General features: G+C 22.2%; 3 protein-coding genes across 3 annotated transcripts; all 3 read left to right on the forward strand. All coding sequences in view use genetic code 6, as the record gives it.

Annotated features, from left to right (window-relative positions):
- Nucleotides 1-572: 572 nt before the first annotated feature.
- On the forward strand, nucleotides 573-7,842 carry TTHERM_00597620 (transmembrane protein, putative; the record flags this gene model as incomplete). The annotated part of the gene is made up of 13 exons (XM_001011725.2): nucleotides 573-751; nucleotides 805-966; nucleotides 1,072-1,473; nucleotides 1,535-1,690; nucleotides 1,789-2,073; nucleotides 2,128-2,411; nucleotides 2,465-2,762; nucleotides 2,811-3,349; nucleotides 3,681-4,142; nucleotides 4,198-5,561; nucleotides 5,754-6,411; nucleotides 6,478-6,606; nucleotides 6,655-7,842. The coding sequence occupies exons 1-13, from the start codon at nucleotides 616-618 to the stop codon at nucleotides 7,840-7,842; spliced, it is 6,063 nt and encodes a 2,020-aa protein (XP_001011725.2). The 5' UTR covers nucleotides 573-615.
- A 697-nt stretch (nucleotides 7,843-8,539) lies between these two features.
- Nucleotides 8,540-9,025, forward strand: TTHERM_000597629 (hypothetical protein; the record flags this gene model as incomplete). The annotated part of the gene is made up of 3 exons (XM_012796435.1): nucleotides 8,540-8,594; nucleotides 8,653-8,844; nucleotides 8,898-9,025. 3 exons carry the CDS (start codon nucleotides 8,540-8,542, stop codon nucleotides 9,023-9,025), a joined length of 375 nt encoding a protein of 124 aa, XP_012651889.1.
- Nucleotides 9,026-9,795: 770 nt separating this feature from the next.
- On the forward strand, nucleotides 9,796-18,563 carry TTHERM_00597630 (transmembrane protein, putative; the record flags this gene model as incomplete). The annotated part of the gene is made up of 13 exons (XM_001011726.2): nucleotides 9,796-10,177; nucleotides 10,236-10,385; nucleotides 10,456-10,761; nucleotides 10,822-11,117; nucleotides 11,173-11,503; nucleotides 11,628-12,163; nucleotides 12,284-12,742; nucleotides 13,177-14,585; nucleotides 14,733-15,345; nucleotides 15,403-15,531; nucleotides 15,583-16,563; nucleotides 16,841-17,210; nucleotides 17,275-18,563. The coding sequence occupies 13 exons, from the start codon at nucleotides 9,796-9,798 to the stop codon at nucleotides 18,561-18,563; spliced, it is 7,251 nt and encodes a 2,416-aa protein (XP_001011726.2).
- Between the last annotated feature and the right edge of the window lie 338 nt (nucleotides 18,564-18,901).

The following is an 18,901-nucleotide window of genomic DNA, read 5'->3' on the forward strand; positions in this document are numbered from 1 at the left end:
TAAATTTTATAAATTTAATATAATAACTAAATTATATCTTAAATCTACAATAAATTTTGATGGTTTTTTGGTAATTTAATTTAGAAAAAAAAATAATTTAATAAAAACAAAAAGAATATACGTTTTTTTATAAGTTATTTAAATATTTCTTTATAATTTTGATTTCATCTAATATTAGAAAGCATACACCACCAAAATTTATGTGTGAAAAATATCCAAGAAATAATTGAATTGAATAAAAATAAATCTGTAAAAAAGACAAAAAATTGAATATTTATTTTCTAAAAGATAGAAGCAATCTTCATAAAAAAGCAAATCTTAAGTTAATTAATAAATAAAGTTATCACTTTTTGTTTTGATAATTAAAATACAAAAGAAGGATTTTCAATTCAATAGACCTTTTTTTTCACAATAAATTTTTATTTAGGTCTTTCTTTCCACTTATTGTAATTAAAAAGTTGGGTAAAAGAAAACATAAAAAAAATAGAATCTTCAATAGAAATTAGGAATCAAAATAATTATATAATTGATTTTAAATTACTTTATGATAATTTAAAAAGCCAAAAAATTTAAACAATATTAAGAAATTAAAATTTTAGGTAAGTAAATTGAAAAATGATAGAGCTTTCTTTTCAAATAATCCATAAATAAAGCAAAGGATTGAAATATTTATAAAAGTTAGTATTCATATCTATTTTACTATAGATAGCTCTCGCGGATATGTAATGTCCGACTCTTTTATCTCAGCACAGTAAATTATATACTTCTATATCACCTATTTTATTTCTTTCTATTATACTATAGTTCCCAGATTAGATTAGGGATAGTATGTTCAAAACATAGTGAAGATTCCTAATACTAATATCATGGTAGTAAACACTCTATAATAACAAAGTCAAGATAATAGCATAGTTTATTTTATCGACATGACTACCCCTTCTGGTTCAATCATCTAGATAACTTAGCGTAAAAATCCAAATTAAAATTAGAAAGCTCTTTTTGATGAATTCAATTAAAAAGCAATTATCTAAATGAATAAACTAACGCTACATTATTTTTATTTAAAAAAAGCATCTTACGTCATTTTGCAATTAATTTATGTTTAATAGACAAACTAATTTCTGATCACAAACTAAAATAACATAATTGTGGCTGATATATACACTTTTAAGGCAGTAAACGTATTTCTGTATGAAAACATTCAGAACATATCTCTCATTCCAAAAACCAATTTAGCAATACTAACTGCAAGATAATAATTTCTTTACATTTTTGATTTAGTAAATATGAAAGTTATTAACACTTTGCAAAGCAGCTAAGCAGATTTAAATTTAGTATAATATCAATCTTAATTGTATGTGCTTTAACTTGGAGCTCAAGTAATTGTTACGTCAACTAATAAGTATCTCTATGGATGGATAGTAGATCCATAAAATAACTATAAACCGATCTCATAGAAAATAATATCAGAAAGTAAGTTACCATTATTTTTTTAAAAAGTAATAAATAACTTATATTTAATAATTTAAAAAAGCTTCATTTACCTCTTCATCTACTCAATAATATTAAGTTTTTGCAAAAGAGTTTTCTCAGGATTTCATTTTTTATTCAACTATTGGGACAAACTTAATATCCTCATTTTTAATTAAAGACTCTTAATTAGATATTATTGCGTAAGGAACCTATCAAAGTAAATTCCAAATTTTGTATTTGATTAATTATTTATTTCTTGTTAAAAATGACCTTTAAAATAATTGGATTTAAATTAATTTTGGTATTTACCAATAGTATAATAAGGATTAATTACTTAGATATTTTCTTTGGATGACACTTAAATATATATTGTAAGTAATAGTCAATTATTTACTGTCTCACTTTCAATTACTCAATCATCTTTGTACTTTGCTGCAAATTAAGCTTAGACTTAACTTTTTCAAGATAACAAATAAAAAATTACATAAGCATATTATGATAGCTATCATTTTATTGTAGTTAGCTAAGATACTTCGAGTTAGTATAATAGAATATCTTTGATTCAGTAGTCAAACCCTGCTTTAATCTCAAATAATATGTGTAATTTTAAAGAGTCTCACTTAATAAAATATTAAAATTATTTTTAAAAATTAGTCTTTGATACAAAAATAGGTTATAGGCAGTTTATTTATGAATCCAATTCTATTGTCTACTATGGATTATTTTCTGAGCAAAATTAATTTAAATTATACATTAGATCAAGTAATATTTAAAGCCAATCTAAGCAAATATATTTACCTTCATAGTTAACTATATACGATAACAACAGTAGTTTATATCAAGTCAAAAATTAATAGTAAGTCATACTAGTCAAAGCGCAAGACAGCAGCAATAATCCATATATTGTTATTATAAATCAAAACAATTTATCTACTTAAGTATGTTTGCTCAATAAAAATTGGTTGATTAACTTATTCTTTAATTAAAATAGCTCTCTAAAATATAAGAAGTTTAAAGTTGGAATGGCATAAAATTGGATCCCTTCTATTATAATTCTCATTATTATATAATTATATATGATACAACTAAACCAAATTCATTTTTGCTAATTTAGGATGGAGATACTTCATATTCTTTTAGCTCAGACACTGCTTTAGATTAAAATAGCATATTGATTGTATCTGCTTAAAATAATATCTATGCTATTAATTCATAAGGGTAACTTGTAATTTGGAAAATAGCTGACATTATTTTAGCAAATAAAAATTCTTCTACTCCTTCATAAATAAGTAAACTATTTATAAATTCAACTATTTAATAACTTATTTTTAAAATAGATAACTGCAGTTAACCTCAAATGGCTGAGGAATTTTAACTAACTTAAACAGAATATGTTCTTATTTTAAGCTGTTAAGATCAAAGTTTAGTTTATTATGATTTATAAACTTATACTACTTAAGCTATCTAATTAAATAAAGAAGCAACACTTTTTATTAAATCTTTTAGTTTTATGTTAAATTCATAGAGTTAAAATATTTTAGTAGTAGGAGGTAAATAAAGCAATAATGTCTATATCTTTTAATTCAATTAAAATAATAAAATAATTGAATTAATTTTAACCATATCAAGTGGTTAATTCTAAGATGCTCCACTTTATGTTGATTTACTTACTGACTAAACTTTATGGATTTAATATAAGTATAGTAATATGTTTTACCCTTTATAAAACTGCTTATCATCTCCAAGTAATTGCTAAAACTGCTCCTTTAAAGTATCTATTTCTGAGTAAACCTAATCTAACTAATACACTCTTAGTTATGGAGGAGCAAACAATTCTTACTAAACAGGTTCTAGTATAATGGTTTCCTTATTATAAGTAAATTCACTTTTTAACCTTATAAATTTTAATTTTAAAAATATAATTAATTTTACTTTAATTTATCTTTTGTACATAAATATTTGCTAAATTGATAATGCGAATTGCTATAATTTATCTTTGAAGTTAAATTTATTGATAAAAAATAAGCAAGGTTTTAATTTTAATTTTTTTAGGAAATACATAAATCAATGAAAAAGATTTATTTATTTTTTATTTTTTTACATTTTTTGTTTTTTTTATATCTCTTTAAAAACTTTTATATTTATCTATTAAAATACTTAAAATAAATATTCTATTTATTAAAAATCATACTTTTTAAATTAAATAGGCAAAATATTATTAAGTTATTTAACCTCTTTTAACACAAATTTCATTAGAAATCGATATTACAGCAGCAACAATACCAACTAACTACTTTAACTTCGATATGAGTTCTATCACATCTTTAAAATTCTAAAGTTCATCCAGTTAAACAAGTGTTATATCATACTAAAGTTAAATAGTATTTAATTAATATTAGAGTATATAAATCTCTAACACCGAATTTAATTTTTTAATAACTTAATAATACCCTAATTGTGGTTTAGTATTTTAAAATACGTAGAGTATATCATTAAACTCAATTTAAATAGCGACTGACACAAACTCAGTATCAAAAAATTAAAATTGTTATAATATAATTGCAAATAACACAGCTGCTTCTCCTTTACCTTTTACGATTAAAACAATGAGTATTCAAAACTTAGATTTTACTAATAACAACCAAATTATTTTATCAAATGGATATTAAGTAATCAATTTCATATTTTAAAATTATAATTCAACTTTTTTTTATTAAATTTTAGATTTCTATGGACAGTTTGACTTTATCAGGATGTACATTAGGAGATAACTTTTCTATTATAACACAAACATAAGGTTCTTCTATTTCTCTAACTAATTCAATTATTTAAAATAATAAATGTGCTTTAAATTGGTCTTCAGGAATAATAACTTCAGCCTTGTTCTAGGGAAGCAAAATTACTGTGAATTCTTTACAAATATTAGGCAATACTTTTTGTAACAAATTAATTTTTTAGAGTTTGTAAGTTGTTGATACTAATGTTAAAGTAGGAGATTTAAATACAATAACAATTACTAATAATTAATTTGCAAATATTTAACCTACTGTTTTTTATTACACATTTTAATAGCAACCGATTAACGCCATTTAGTTAAATGGATTAAATTTTTAAAAAAATACTATTCAATAAATTTCTAAATTACAGTAAGCAACATATATCTCTTTATTTAATGTTGATACTGTGACTGCAACTTAAGTTGATATTAACAATGAATATTCATTTTAATTTGCAAATGTGACTTCAATAAATTCTCTTTCTTTTACAACTATTAATTTTGTAAATGATGTAACATTTCAACCTACAATACCTTAATCTAATAATATTCCATCGTGCTTCTAATTATATGAAGTTTCAAATGCTAATATAAATTAGATCTAAGTTTCGTACAAAAATTCTCTCGATTAGCCATTAATATTAATTAAAAACACTTAAACTTAAAATTCATAAATATCTTTTAAAGCAGGTCAATTTTAAAATCTTAATCTTAACCAACCTTCATTTAATACTAATGCAAGCCCAATTCAAGTAACATCAGTGCTTTATCTGAATTTAATATTTGATAATATTGTATTTTCAAATAATAATTTATATATTAACTCTTTTCCATCAGTCTATTCAGCATCTGCTCTATGGATAGAAAACTAATTAGGTAATAATACAATATAAAATTCTAAATTTCTAAACACGTATAGTAATTCTCATTACAACTTTATCAACTGTTTTGGAAATAATGTAACTATAAATGCCTCCTCCTTTTAGAATTCATCATTTGTAGCTTAACCTAAAGGAAACTTATTTCTTTAAAAAGGTGGAATGATTCATATTAAGACTTCTAACTTGAATATATAATAATCAAACTTTACATAGGCAACAGCTTTTAAAGGTTCCTTCATGTATTTAAAATCTGTAGGAAATCCAACTAATGTAAATATATAATCCACTAATTTTACTGAAGGTTATGCGTTTTTAGATGGTGGTGCTTTTTATATTGATAATGTCGGAGTCTAACTCATCTTTTCTTGCAATAATTGCATATTTAAAAATATCTTTACACTATATATGGGTGCCGCAATTATAGGTTTTGAGTAAAATTATTATTATTATTTTATAAAAACTATCAAAATGATTTAAATAAAATTTTTTAAAAAATTTAAAACATTAAACTAGTACATAAAATCAAAAAAGATATTAATTATTTTATCTTTTAAATTTTTGATTTTATTTAATTATTAGATTAAAGCACATATTAATATTTATTTTTTTATCTTTATTTATAGGTAGCAAGGAAACATTTAAATAACAAATTTAAATTAAATAACATTTGATGGTGGATCTATTTTAAACATGTATGGAGTCTAAGATAATTCTTTTATTGAAACATATTATGCCAACATTCAGCTATAAAACATAAAAAGTATAGGATTAGATAGTGTTGCTCCAAGTAGTTCAGCAGCTTATACTCTTTATTAATCAATGCAAATGTAATAAACTTCTCTTCTAAATATTCTAAACGGAGTGGCTACTATTAAAAATTGTGGAATTTCTAACTTCACAATTAAAAGTTCAGATTCAACTTACTCCTTATTTGTGACTGCAGTAAACTCTTAAATAACATTAGATACAGTTGTTATATAAAATAGTGTATTTTATTAAAACGCTTTCTAAATATCTAAGGGATCTACTTTAAATTTGATAAACACTTAAATTATAAATGTTAAGCAGTATGTTTCAGGCTCTAGATTTATTTAATCATTAGTACCTACCTATACTCCAAGCCAACAATCTTTCTCTCTAATTGAAGTAGATGGTTCAACTCTTAATATAAGCAACAATAGTTTAATATCTTAAATAATATGTACTTCTAATTGTAATGGAATTATTTAAATAACTAATAGTTCAATGAATGCTGATTCTTCCACTATCAGTCTTTCATAAGTAAATTAAATTCTTTTAAAGTAATCAAAAATTAATTAATAACTATTTTTTTTTCTTTTAATTTAGTCTAATTTTGGTGGTGCAATCTTTGTGAAAAGCTTTACAGGTAATAACTAATGGAATTCTTTGATTTTAGACTAAAACTCAGCTTCTTATGATGGTGGCGCACTTTATTTTAGCGCTTTAACTAGTGATGTAATTCTTTTTAAATTCATAATTAAATATTAAATATAATTTTTTTAGAAATTTAAGCTTACTTTAAACTAGTGTACGATCTCAAATAATGTATCAAAAAATGGCAGAGGTGGTGGTATGTATATTACATCTTAAATATCTAATTCACTAGTTTAGTCAATAGTTATAAATGACTCTAAAATCTTAAAAAATAATGCTAAAGTAGGAGGTGGAATATTATATAACAATATTTCTCCTAAAATAAAAGGAACTACAGTTTTCCAAGGAAATAAAGCCTTTTATTTTGGAAGTGATTCATTCTCATATCCTAGCCATCTTTATCTTTAAAATTACACTTAAACAAATAATTAAGTTATTATTGATTAATTTAGGAGTGGTGGAGCATTAAATAATTTAACATTTGAATTTTAAAATGATAAGAATGAAAAAATTTTACCTGTAAGTCTTTTAGACATTTAAAGTTATAGTATTTACGTCTAAATAGACCCAAACAACCCAAATTTTTCAAAATATACTATAAGAGGTGATGATACAATATTTTACAGCTTAAAAACTCAGTCTTTTACATTTAACTAACTTCTATTTGTAGGAACACCAGGAACATCAGCAAATATATAATTCAAATCTGATCAAATTTAAATTCTTGATAAAGATACAAATACTTTTAGTAATAATTATACCTTTAATATCTTAATCAACTTTAGGGCATGCGAAAGCGGAGAAGAAATTAAAGATTACAATGAATTAGTAGAATGTGCAGTTTGTCCAAAAGGATCATATTCTTTTCATATTGAACCTTGTGCTAGCTGTCCTGAAGGGGCTACATGCTAAGGAGGAAACAATGTTACTGTAAATGAAGGCTACTGGAGAAAAAAATTTGATAGTGTTCTTGTAGAGAGTTGCTATAATTTGCCTGCTAATTGTCCTGGAGGTACTTATGGAAATAACATTTGTTTCGAAGGTCATATTGGAGCTCTTTGTGAAGAATGTGATGTAAATCTATCTTTTTTCCTCAAATTATTTATTTATCTCAAAAAAAATTATTTTCTTTTATTTTAAATTCTATAAGCCAAATTTAATTTTAACTAATATAAATTATTATTTTTCCTCCAAAAAATCCCTCTTCATAAAATTTTAATTTTTATTTAATAATAAACCTTCTATCTTTTAGCAAGTAGACTAATTTAAGCTTTTTAATATTTAAATTTACATAATATTTAGTAATTTAAATAATGATTAATTAAAATAATTTTTAAAATCTTATCTATCATTTCAAGTCCTTATAATAAGTAAGTAATTTTTATGAGCAAGATGTTTTCCTGCATTTATTGTTCAGTTTTTATAAATCAGCTATTATAGTGGCTTAAATGCTTTCCATTTGCAAGAGCATAATATTAAATAGTTCTTAGATATATTTCACTCAATGATTTTTGTCAATAGCCTCTATTATCAACTTATATAAAAACAGATTTTTCAGAAGAATTGTCTCTTTAAATCATATCAACAATATATCAGTTTGAAAAGAGTTTCCTTTCTTTCTTATAATTTTATCTAAAGTGATTTCATTTATTTTTATTATTTCACCATTTTTTCAAAATTAAAGGCTTTTAATGTAGCTTTTTAATGCTATATAATAAAATTTTAAATATATTCTTACATTACTGTAATTATATGCCTTTAAATATTTAATTAGACTTAATTATTCCCTATTCAGAGATTTCTTTAAGAAATGCATCATTTTATTTTATTAAATCCAATTTGCTAATTTTTTTTGGCTCTAAATTATCATCTTGAAAATTAAATTTATACCAAAATATTTAAAAAATAATGTTTAGATTTTTTAAGAAAAATTTAATTTAATCACAGTAGGAAATTCAGTTTTTCAAATTGTATAAATTGAAATTTTTTATTTTATTTTTAATTATATCTTGATATGGATGATTAACAAAGAAAGAAGCTTTTTGTCAATGTATTTGAGAGAAACATAAGTAATTATTTATTTTCATTTTTTTATTTAAATTCTTAAAATATTAAAAAAATAAATAGATGATAGATATCATGGAAACCCTAAGTCTAAGTAAAACACAAAAAATAACCTTATTTCTCAACAATTATCTGATTCAGCAAAAAGTTCTGATTCAAAAATTCATATTGAAGAAAATGAAGATTATATAGTTCCTAATGAGAAGGACCAATAAGGCATTTAAATTAAACATTAAGATACAAAAAATTTAACAAGTAAAATACTTCTAATTTTATTATAAAAACATTCATTACATTTTAAATTACAGGTGTTTAAAATTTGCTTCTAAGACATCAAACTGAATCAACTCCTGCGAATTATAATCCTTCACCATTATAAAATTTTTATCCTAAAATCGAAGATTAAGATTCATTAAAATAAATAAATCTAAATTGATCGCAATAGATTTGTGTTGTTTCAGCAAGCAAAATAAATAAAATAAATATAAATTTATATATTTTTTTTATAATATAATATTTTTATTGAAATTAATCATAAAATAATAAGTTTGTTTGTTAAATATTTAAAAAATAATGAATAAAAGATGCTTAATATAAACCAAATATTGTTTTGTATTATGAAAAAACTTAAAGTTTAATTTTATTGTGTATCTTTAGTTTATTTTTTCATTAAAATTTTACTTACTTTAACAAAAAAATTGGTTTTGTTTAATTTTGTGTAATTTGTTTATTTCTTCATTTACAAATAAAACACTAATCTAAATCTTAATATCTCAAGGATTAAAATTATAAAACACAGACCATAGAAAAATGAATGTCCTAAAATTTCACTTTTCATTTTTTCTTCTGAATCTACTTTAAAATATAGTTCATATATCAGGTGTATAATGCCCTAGCTTGATAAGCTATCAAAGTAATCATTAGCCCTATTTTATTATTCAACATTTATTTCGTTAATCAACAAATAGGTTGCAATTATTTTATGAGTTTTTTTCCATAAAATTTTTTGCTTATCCCGAATACCAGTATTCTTTTAATCAATACTGTGAGTTATGCTAGTTCGTAAGATAGTATAATCTATTACGTAGACTTGCAATCAGTAGAATACTAAGTTTTAAATGCGATAAAGTGTAAACAATTAATTTTTTGATCATCAATGTTAAAATAATTATGAATAAATAATTAGCACAATTTCTAGTGTCTGAAATGGTATATATTTCAAAGACAGATTAAATACTCGTTTGGAATATAGAATAAGTTATTTTAGCTAATCCTTATAATCTAGATATAGAAAACTAAATAAAACTTAAATACATTTAAAAAATAAATTTGATAGAAAACACTGATTTTGCAATTGTTACTTGCATAATAGAGCTATTCATTATTAACTAAAGTACTTTATAAATACAAAAAATAATAGATATAGATGTATTTGGTTATATATAAGGTTATATCAATGCATTTTCAAAATATATAGCATTTTCAAATCAATAAAATTCTTTGCTAGTTTCTACTACTAAAGGAATATAGGTGTGGACATTAAATTTAAATACATTTGATCATGAGTATTATGGATATATACCATCAAGTAATTGCTTATTTTGATATTATAAACTCAATCAAACTCTTTATAAATAATCAACTAGCCTTGATGGATCCCTCTCAAAATTAAATAAAATAATTTATCAAGCATCCAAATTATGATATAATTATTTGTGGCGGTTAGTATGTTGGAATATAGTTTATTTAAATTTTAAATGCTCAGCAGTTAAGTTTCTATTAGGTATTTGCTAATAGTAAATATATTTAAATATTTATCATAAAATATTTCATTTGTAATTAATATTTATAAATATTAAAATGTAGGATTTTTGCCTAGTTAATATTCTTGGATAAGTGTAAAGGACATTATATTTATTCCTAAAGATTCTAATAATAAAAACTCTTAAGATTTAATTCTTTACAATTTTTAATATGGGATATTTTAGTTTTCAGCTGATTTTTCAATCAATTCAAACAATCTTATCTAAATAGCAAATATACACACCTAATTCATAAATTATTCTGGGCTAGGCTGGTTTTATATTCCTTAATATTAGCTTATTGCAAGTGGATATTATTATAGTGCCTACTTATATAATATATCACAGCAAACAGTTACTTAAATGCTTTGTAAATTAATTAAAATAAATGATGTTTAAGTTTATTTTTATTCAAAAAAATAAAACAAAGAATAAGCAGGTGATGGAAACAATAAAAGATTCATGATAACATATTAAAGCTAAGATTATCAAGTATATATAAATCCAAATGGTTTTTATGTGGCAGATAGAAATTATATTGGGAGAAAAGTAATGTAAAAAAATAACCCACCATTTCCATATTTATAAAATATGGGAAGTTTCTTATCTGTAAAATATTGTCCATTGTGCTTTTTCATAATTTGTAATTAATCAGGTAACTTATATGATGCAGCAAACTTATACTTCGCTGTAACAACAGCTTTCCCAATTAGCTCTACTTACTAGGTAAAGATAAGAATTTCAGAGCAATCTTATTAAATATTTTTTATTATTTAAAAAGTATATTTCCTTAAAATAATATAACATTTCAAGAAACACAATGCCACTTAATTTAGATCCTTTTTATTATGAAAATGCTGTATGGGTCACTGTTGGGATTTATTATACTTCAAATAACTCAGGTTGTATTTTTTTACTATTAAATGTATATGACTAAAATACATATTTCTGTTTAAAATCCCCTAATCCTAGCGATAACTCACTTGAATCAGTATATGCTATTTCTTCTCTTGAAGATATTTCTAATTAGGAAATAGTGGGAATAACGAGAAAAGGTATAGTGTTTAGATGGAATATTAAAACAAAAGAATATAAAGAATAAATTTTGATAGGTAAAACTATTTATTTATCTTCTTTTTTTGAAAATTATAGATTAAATAATAGAATGATTTACTAAAATTTTAATTAAAATAAGACAAATCTAATGTAATATTAATATTTTTAATTTAAAAAAAGACCGTTGCTTAGATTCTTAAATGGGTAACATATATCATCACGTATAAGATGACAAATCTATTTAAAAGTACTTTTTTGCAGTCTGTGAAACTTTTTATACAGTCGTGTTAAATTTATAAACAAAATAATCAATCATACTTGATAATCCTATGAGATCTTTGAGTAAAACAATGTCAATGTTTGAATCAATAGGGTTAGTTGCGATTGGATCTAATAATGGCTTGACATACTTATATAGATATGACACTAAAAATTAGAAATTTTATTTATTTATGGAATTAGGAGCAAATAAACTATTAGAGCAAGTTTTATTTGTCACACTAATTCCCAAAAATATATTATGGATTTAATACTAATTTAGAGATTTATACTACAGCATTGACTAATGTTTACAAAATGTCAATGATTGCCTAAATTGCTCCTTTGATTTTTACTTTCAAACAACAGAAACCTTGCAAGGAACTAATTATTATGGAGCGGGAACACAAGACGTTTCTTTTACTAGTTCTAATCATTTACTTACAGCTATATTAAAAGTAAATAAATTATTTTTTTCACTAAATTTTAATTTATGAAAATAAAAACTTTAAAGTTAATTAATATTATCTATATAATGTAAAATTTATTTTTATTTTTACTATAAAAACTAAAAAAAGGCATAATAATACATAAATACGGTTAAAGGAGTTGTAAATATTGAAACCAATATCAATATATCAACAAGCAATCCCTTCTAGTTGAAAGAAGAGTTCTTAAATTTCAATTTTAATCAACAGATTTCATTATCAATAAAAAGTACTACTTAAGGCTAAATGGCTTAAGTTTTTACTTATAACGAACTTAGCTTTACAAACTATAATTCAGTCAGCATGAAAGATATTGATTTTATTTTTGATTTGAAAAATTATTAATAGGCTACCTGTGGTTTTTCTTTTAATAATCTTACTTCAATAGTGATAGATAATATATCCTCTACAGGATAAAATATGCCAAATACTCTAAATTGTTATCTTTTTACTGTGATGAATAGTAATCTTTAGCTTTATAACTATACGCTTCAAAATAAGAATTTAGCATATATAACAAATCTCATCAGTATTTATAATTCAAAATAAGTAATTTTTAAATTAATTTTAAGAAAGATTTAAAATCAAAATACTTTACTTAATTACTTAGAGCTATTTATTTGTATTATTTTAGAAAAAAATAATTTTTCAAAAAATAAGTTTCTTTGAGATTAATGAGTCTTAAATTTTCAATAAGTAACAAACAATTAAATTAATTTCAAAAGGTTAAAAATAATAATAAGATTTTGATAGAAGAAATAAATTTTTAACTCTATTTTAAATGAAACTATAAAATATCTAGACTATCAAATTTTTATTTTTGAAAGCTCTAAACTCAATTTAAATTAAATAGAATTGAATAAATTTTATTAATAAAAATGTTTTTTTTGGTTTAATCTAATTAATATTTAATCAATTTTCTCTTTATTTTTCCTGAAAATATAAAAAATATATTTTAAATAATTTTTAAAAATTTTATTTAGATAATTATTTAGAATCTTGTAATTGATAACTGCTAATTAGATCCTGGTTTTAGCATATTAAATTCCTAGAGTGATGTTTTCTTTACAGGAAGTCACATAAATATAACAAATAATCAACCATCATAAAATATTTAAAATTAAAGCATTTCTTCTTTATTTTAAGCAGGTTAATTCAATATTACAGATATAAACATAAATTAAAATATTTTAATTAATATCAAGATTTTTTCTGCAATGCCATCTTTATCACAATAAAATTACAGTTTTTCAATTCAAAACATTAATATGGCACAAAACATTTTTAAATTAAACAGTGATCATATTTTATTCAATGCATTATACTCCTAATTATCAAATCCAGATCATACTTTTATCCTTTAAAATGGAAATTTCTTTAGAAATTAATACATTTACTAAAATTAACTAGTTTTAAATCCATAAACTAATTAGTAAAATTCAACTAGCTTCTTAATTCAAAATATAAACATAAAAAATGCTTTGCTTAATAACATAAATTTTTCAAATCATTATGAAATTTCTTTTATGAAATTATATAATGCTTTTATAGCAAATATTACCCAATTTAACTGCTTTGATGTTATAGATTAAACAAATTAAATAGAAACTACAGCTGGATGCTTATTAATAAAAGATATCTAAAATGCCAATTTAAATTAGATTCAAGTTTATAATAAAACTTGTAAAGACAATTCGCTTTTATAAATAACTAATTCATAATACTAAAATACAACTATTTAAATTTATAAAGGTGTTTTTAGCAACTTAAATTTGTTATAGAGTCTCCCTAATTCATAGCTTAATCCTTTATAAATAATAAGCCAATAATAATCAAACATTACTATACAGCTTTGTGAATTTTAATAAAACTAATTGAGATCTCCTAGTTCAGTTTTAATAAATTCAGTAACATCGCTTTGGATATAAAATGTGTTAGGAAGCACCTATATAAATAACTCTAAATTCTTAAACTCAACAAGCAACTCCCTTTATAACTTTATATATGCTCAAGCGTCAAGCCTAATAATTTAAAATTGTATCTTTGATCAATCTTCCTTTTAGCTTAAAGACTAGCTTGTTGAGAGTAAAAATACAAGCAATATTAATTCTCAAGGTGGATTTATAAGAGCTAATGTGCTTAATTTTATCATTTAAAATGTTTCATGTACTAATTCTATAAGTCTAAAAGGTTCTTTCATCTATACAGAATCTTTTGGGTAAACACTAAATATTTCCATCTTAAATTCTAATTTTTCAAACGGATATTCTGTAATAGATGGGAGTGCTTTGTATTTTGATATTACTAATTTAAATTTTTACTTAACTTGTGAGGAATGTAACTTTTAAAACCTATACAACTATTAATAATAATCTTCAGCGATTGCCTTTAAGTAAATTTATTTTTTCTTGATTAAAATATTAAATTTGTAGAGTTAATTTTTTTAAATAAGTTTTAAAGACCCAAGTTTTTTTATTTTTAATTTTCTAAGTGAATTAATTTTTATAAAGTTAAATTTATTTTAAAATAAATAATATAGCAATAATGTGTAAACATAATAAAAGAATCTAGTTAAATTTAGTAAAGGCAGTATATTAAATATTACAGGTTTATAGTTTGGATATTTCATAAAAGTTGTAGGATTATCTGTAATTTTTGAAAGCATCTAAAAAATTAGTAATTAAAACTCATTCTAAAATAGCTTTAATGTATACTAATCTTTTATGTCTTCTTACAATTCAACAATAAAATTTGTTGATTGCTAAGTATCAAATTAAAAATAATAATAATTGTATCCGTCATTAATCGATTCTTAGCTATCTTCAGTGATTATTTCACAAACTATCTTTTAAGATTCATTTTTTACCTAAAGTTTCATATCTGTTGATTAAGGGTCTCTTCAAATAATTAACTCAACTTTCAAGAATATTTAACAGCACTAATATTTAATATAGAATCTTAATAGAATGCTTTAAGTTGAAAACTAAAGCTAAAATCCAAATTCTTTAATTAAAATAAACTCCAGTACTCTTACTGTAAGAAGTGATTCACTATTTTAAAATATTGAATGCAATTACATGTGTTCCGGCTCAGCTTTCCAAATTTAAAATTCTAATTTTTCTATATAAAAGGCAGTTTTTTCTGGTTTAAAAGTAAATTTTTATTGGATCACTTCATTTTACTTATTTTTATTTTATTTTTTTCATAAGTGTATCCAAGGAGGAGCAATCTATATTCAAAGCCCTACATAAATAAATAAAATAGATAATTGCCTTTTTTATAATAATACTTCTAATTAAAACGGAGGGGCTTTAGTCATTCTTTCATAAATAGGAAATGTAAAATAAAATTAAATCTTTAATTATTTATTAAACAATTTTTATAAAAAGACATATAATATCTATATACAAAGCACATAATTCATAGAGAATACATCTTTAAATGGATACGGAGGTGCTCTATACATTTATTCTGAATCTTTAAATGATTCAAATTAATCTATTTTTCTTTAGTCTACATAAATAACTTAAAATAAAGCTTAATAGGGAGGAGCTCTTTATTCTTTTAATATTTATCCTCAAATTGATCCACAAACAAATATTCAAAATAATCAAGCAACAAAATGTGGATAAGATACTTTTTCTTTTCCAACTAAACTTTACCTTGTAAATCAAGAATAATTTTTATCTTAACAATAAAATTCTGAGTTAATAAACAACAAAATAGTAATTAATAATTTTAAAAGTGGTTCGGGTTTATAAGAACTTAGATTCTAGATGTATAACGAATAAAACGAATTATTTATACCTTAAAATAATATTGATCCTTATTATGTAGAGGCAAAAGTTAGTAATAAAACGATCAATGCTTCCAATTTTTATATTAGAGGTGAAGTCTAGTAGAAATATGTAATTAATTAAGTACCAGAATAAAGCATCATTAAATTTGATTCTTTATAAATAATTGGAATACCAGGTTCTTTAGGAATCATAGAATTCTACTCAAATTAAATATTTTAACTTGACCCTTCTACAAACAAATTTATTTAAAACTAAACATATGAAATAATAATTTTTTTTAGAAATTGTACTGCTGGTGAATATATTAGTTAGTATAATAACTACTAGGAATGTGTAAATTGCCCATAAGGAACTTATTCAATAAACCCTAAAGTGTGCTTAAATTGTCCTGATGGAGCATATTGTTAAGAAGGTAAAGGCATAATTTGCAAAGAAGGATTTTGGAGATCTGGAGAATATGATGATTATATAGTGAAATGCAAGTAATCTGCTCAGAATTGTGTAGGTGGTAGCTATGGAAATAAAATTTGTAAAAAAGGTAGTATAGGTGCTCTATGCTAAGAATGTGATGTAAATTTATAAATTAAATATTTTTAAATTTATCTTATTTAATTTGAGTTTATTTTATTAATTCCATGAAAATTTAATTTAAGAAAACTAATTAATTTAAAAAAAAAAATTTTTAATTTAAAATTTTCTAAAAGCATAATTTTTAAAAAAATTTATTTTGCCTAAAGTTTAATTATCAAAATTAATATTTTTAAAAAATTTCTTTCTTGAATTTTAAATATTTCAGATAATATATAAAATTGATAATCATTTTTCTATCTATAATTTTTTTAATTAGATTTATGGTTCCTACTGGGAAAATGAATAATACACTAAAGCAAATAACTAAAAAGATTGTGTACATTGTTCTTAGGCAAATGATTATATCTATAAGCTTATATTAATTAACTTATGGTCTTTAGTTTCTCTAGTATATACAGTTAAAAAAAATGAGGAAAACTCTTTAATGAGGAGAACTTCTACTATTTTATCAAAGTATTTTACAAAGGAAAGAAAAAAATATAAAACTGATACGAAAGAAATACCATAACCATCTTAGAGGATGAATCCTATGATTTCAAATAAAACTGGAATATATATTAAGATATTTATGAATTATATTTTTATTATAAGCTCTCTAGGATAGCTTAACTTAGATCTACCAAACAGTACATATATATTATTTTATTTATCAAACGAATAATATTAAAATTCTAAATAATTAATAAACAGCTTTTATTGTATTTCCAAGTTTATTTGGTAGGCCTATAAGTACATAAGTTAGTTCTCTTGAGTGCTTTTTAGTAGAGAGCAATAGATAAATCCCTATAATTTATCTGAAATTGTTGTTTTCTCTTGGCTTACCTTTCTTACATTTTATTTTATTTGCTTTATATTTAATTTTTGAAAAAATTATATTTAGATCAAAATAATTTTCATGGCATAAACTAACAACTTCTATAGTGTTTATTGTATTTTACACTTAACCTGACTTAATATCTTAGATGATTTCACTTTCTTCTTGTGTATAGATTGGAGATAACAAGTATATTCTGGCTAATTTTTCTTATTAGTGCTATGCAGATGAAGAATATTATAAATATACTTATTACCTAGTTTTTCCTTGCTTGATAATATGGATTGTAGTATTTCCAGTTGCTTTATTTTTAATTTTATTTTTAAATAAAAAAAGATTATAAAAATTAAATTTAGAACTTAAGTATGGGTTTATCTATAAAGAATATAAAATTAATGCTTATTTCTGGGAGTTTGTAAAAATGTTTATCAAAATAATAATCATACTCTGTTTGAATTTTTATTCATAGAGCACATAAGTAAAAGGAAATCTAATTTTAGTATCAATTATTTTTTATGGTTATTTGCTCAAAACTATTAAACCTTATAAAGAAGAAGAAGTAAATCATATTGACTTTTTGTCTACTTTATCATGCTCTGTCTCAATCTATTTAGGACTTTTCATTAGCGAAATTTAGAACGATTTTATTTACTACTAATATTTAGGATATATACTAATAGGAATTATTAATACAGCCTTCTTCAGTTTAGTTTTTTGGAAAATTTTTGAACAAAAATTTTTAATAGTTTAAAAAAAAATCTTAAAAATAATTAAAAATATATTTAAAAAATCAGAATAGAAAGATAAAATATAAAAATAAATCAATAATTTTCCTAAATAAAGATTTAAAAAATATTTTTAAACATTTTTGGAGAGTAATGCTGAAATAAGAAAAAGCAGATTAGCATCTATCAAAGACTAAATTTAATCAAAATTTTTGGAAGATAAAAATTAATCTAAGTTTTAAAAGTATATAAGCAAAGATATTTTTAAAATTTCTAATGAAGAAAATGCTTTGAGTTTAATAATTACTCCTAAAAATCAAACTTCTTAGGAATTTTAAATTGAAAAATCTTTTTAAAAAGGTTTAAATAACAGAACAGGTGTAAAATAGGATTTTAATAATAACCAAAGTAAATTTATAAAATTGATTTCTTAATATTGAATTTGATTGGTGTTAAATATTCTTTTTATAAACTAGGTTAATTTTTCTCTCAATAGAAAGAATTAAGTTCATAAAGATAGGATATCAATATAAATAGCTCATAGGTTAACTTACAAAATACATTAGGTTTAAATTCTAATAGGACTATTAACTAATAATCTCCCTTCTTAATTTCCAGCTCAAAAATATAAAATTAAAATGGTATAAATTTTTTTAATTTGAAAAAAAAATCAATAATTTTTAAATTCTAATATATAGATAAATAGTAAATTAAAGATAATGATTTACTAAAATCTGATTTATTTTAAGCAGAAATAAAAGATGTTAACTTAGATAAA

The sequence above is a fragment of the Tetrahymena thermophila genome (assembly GCF_000189635.1).
Source record: "Tetrahymena thermophila SB210 genomic scaffold scf_8254731, whole genome shotgun sequence".
Classification (NCBI taxonomy): domain Eukaryota; phylum Ciliophora; class Oligohymenophorea; order Hymenostomatida; family Tetrahymenidae; genus Tetrahymena; species Tetrahymena thermophila.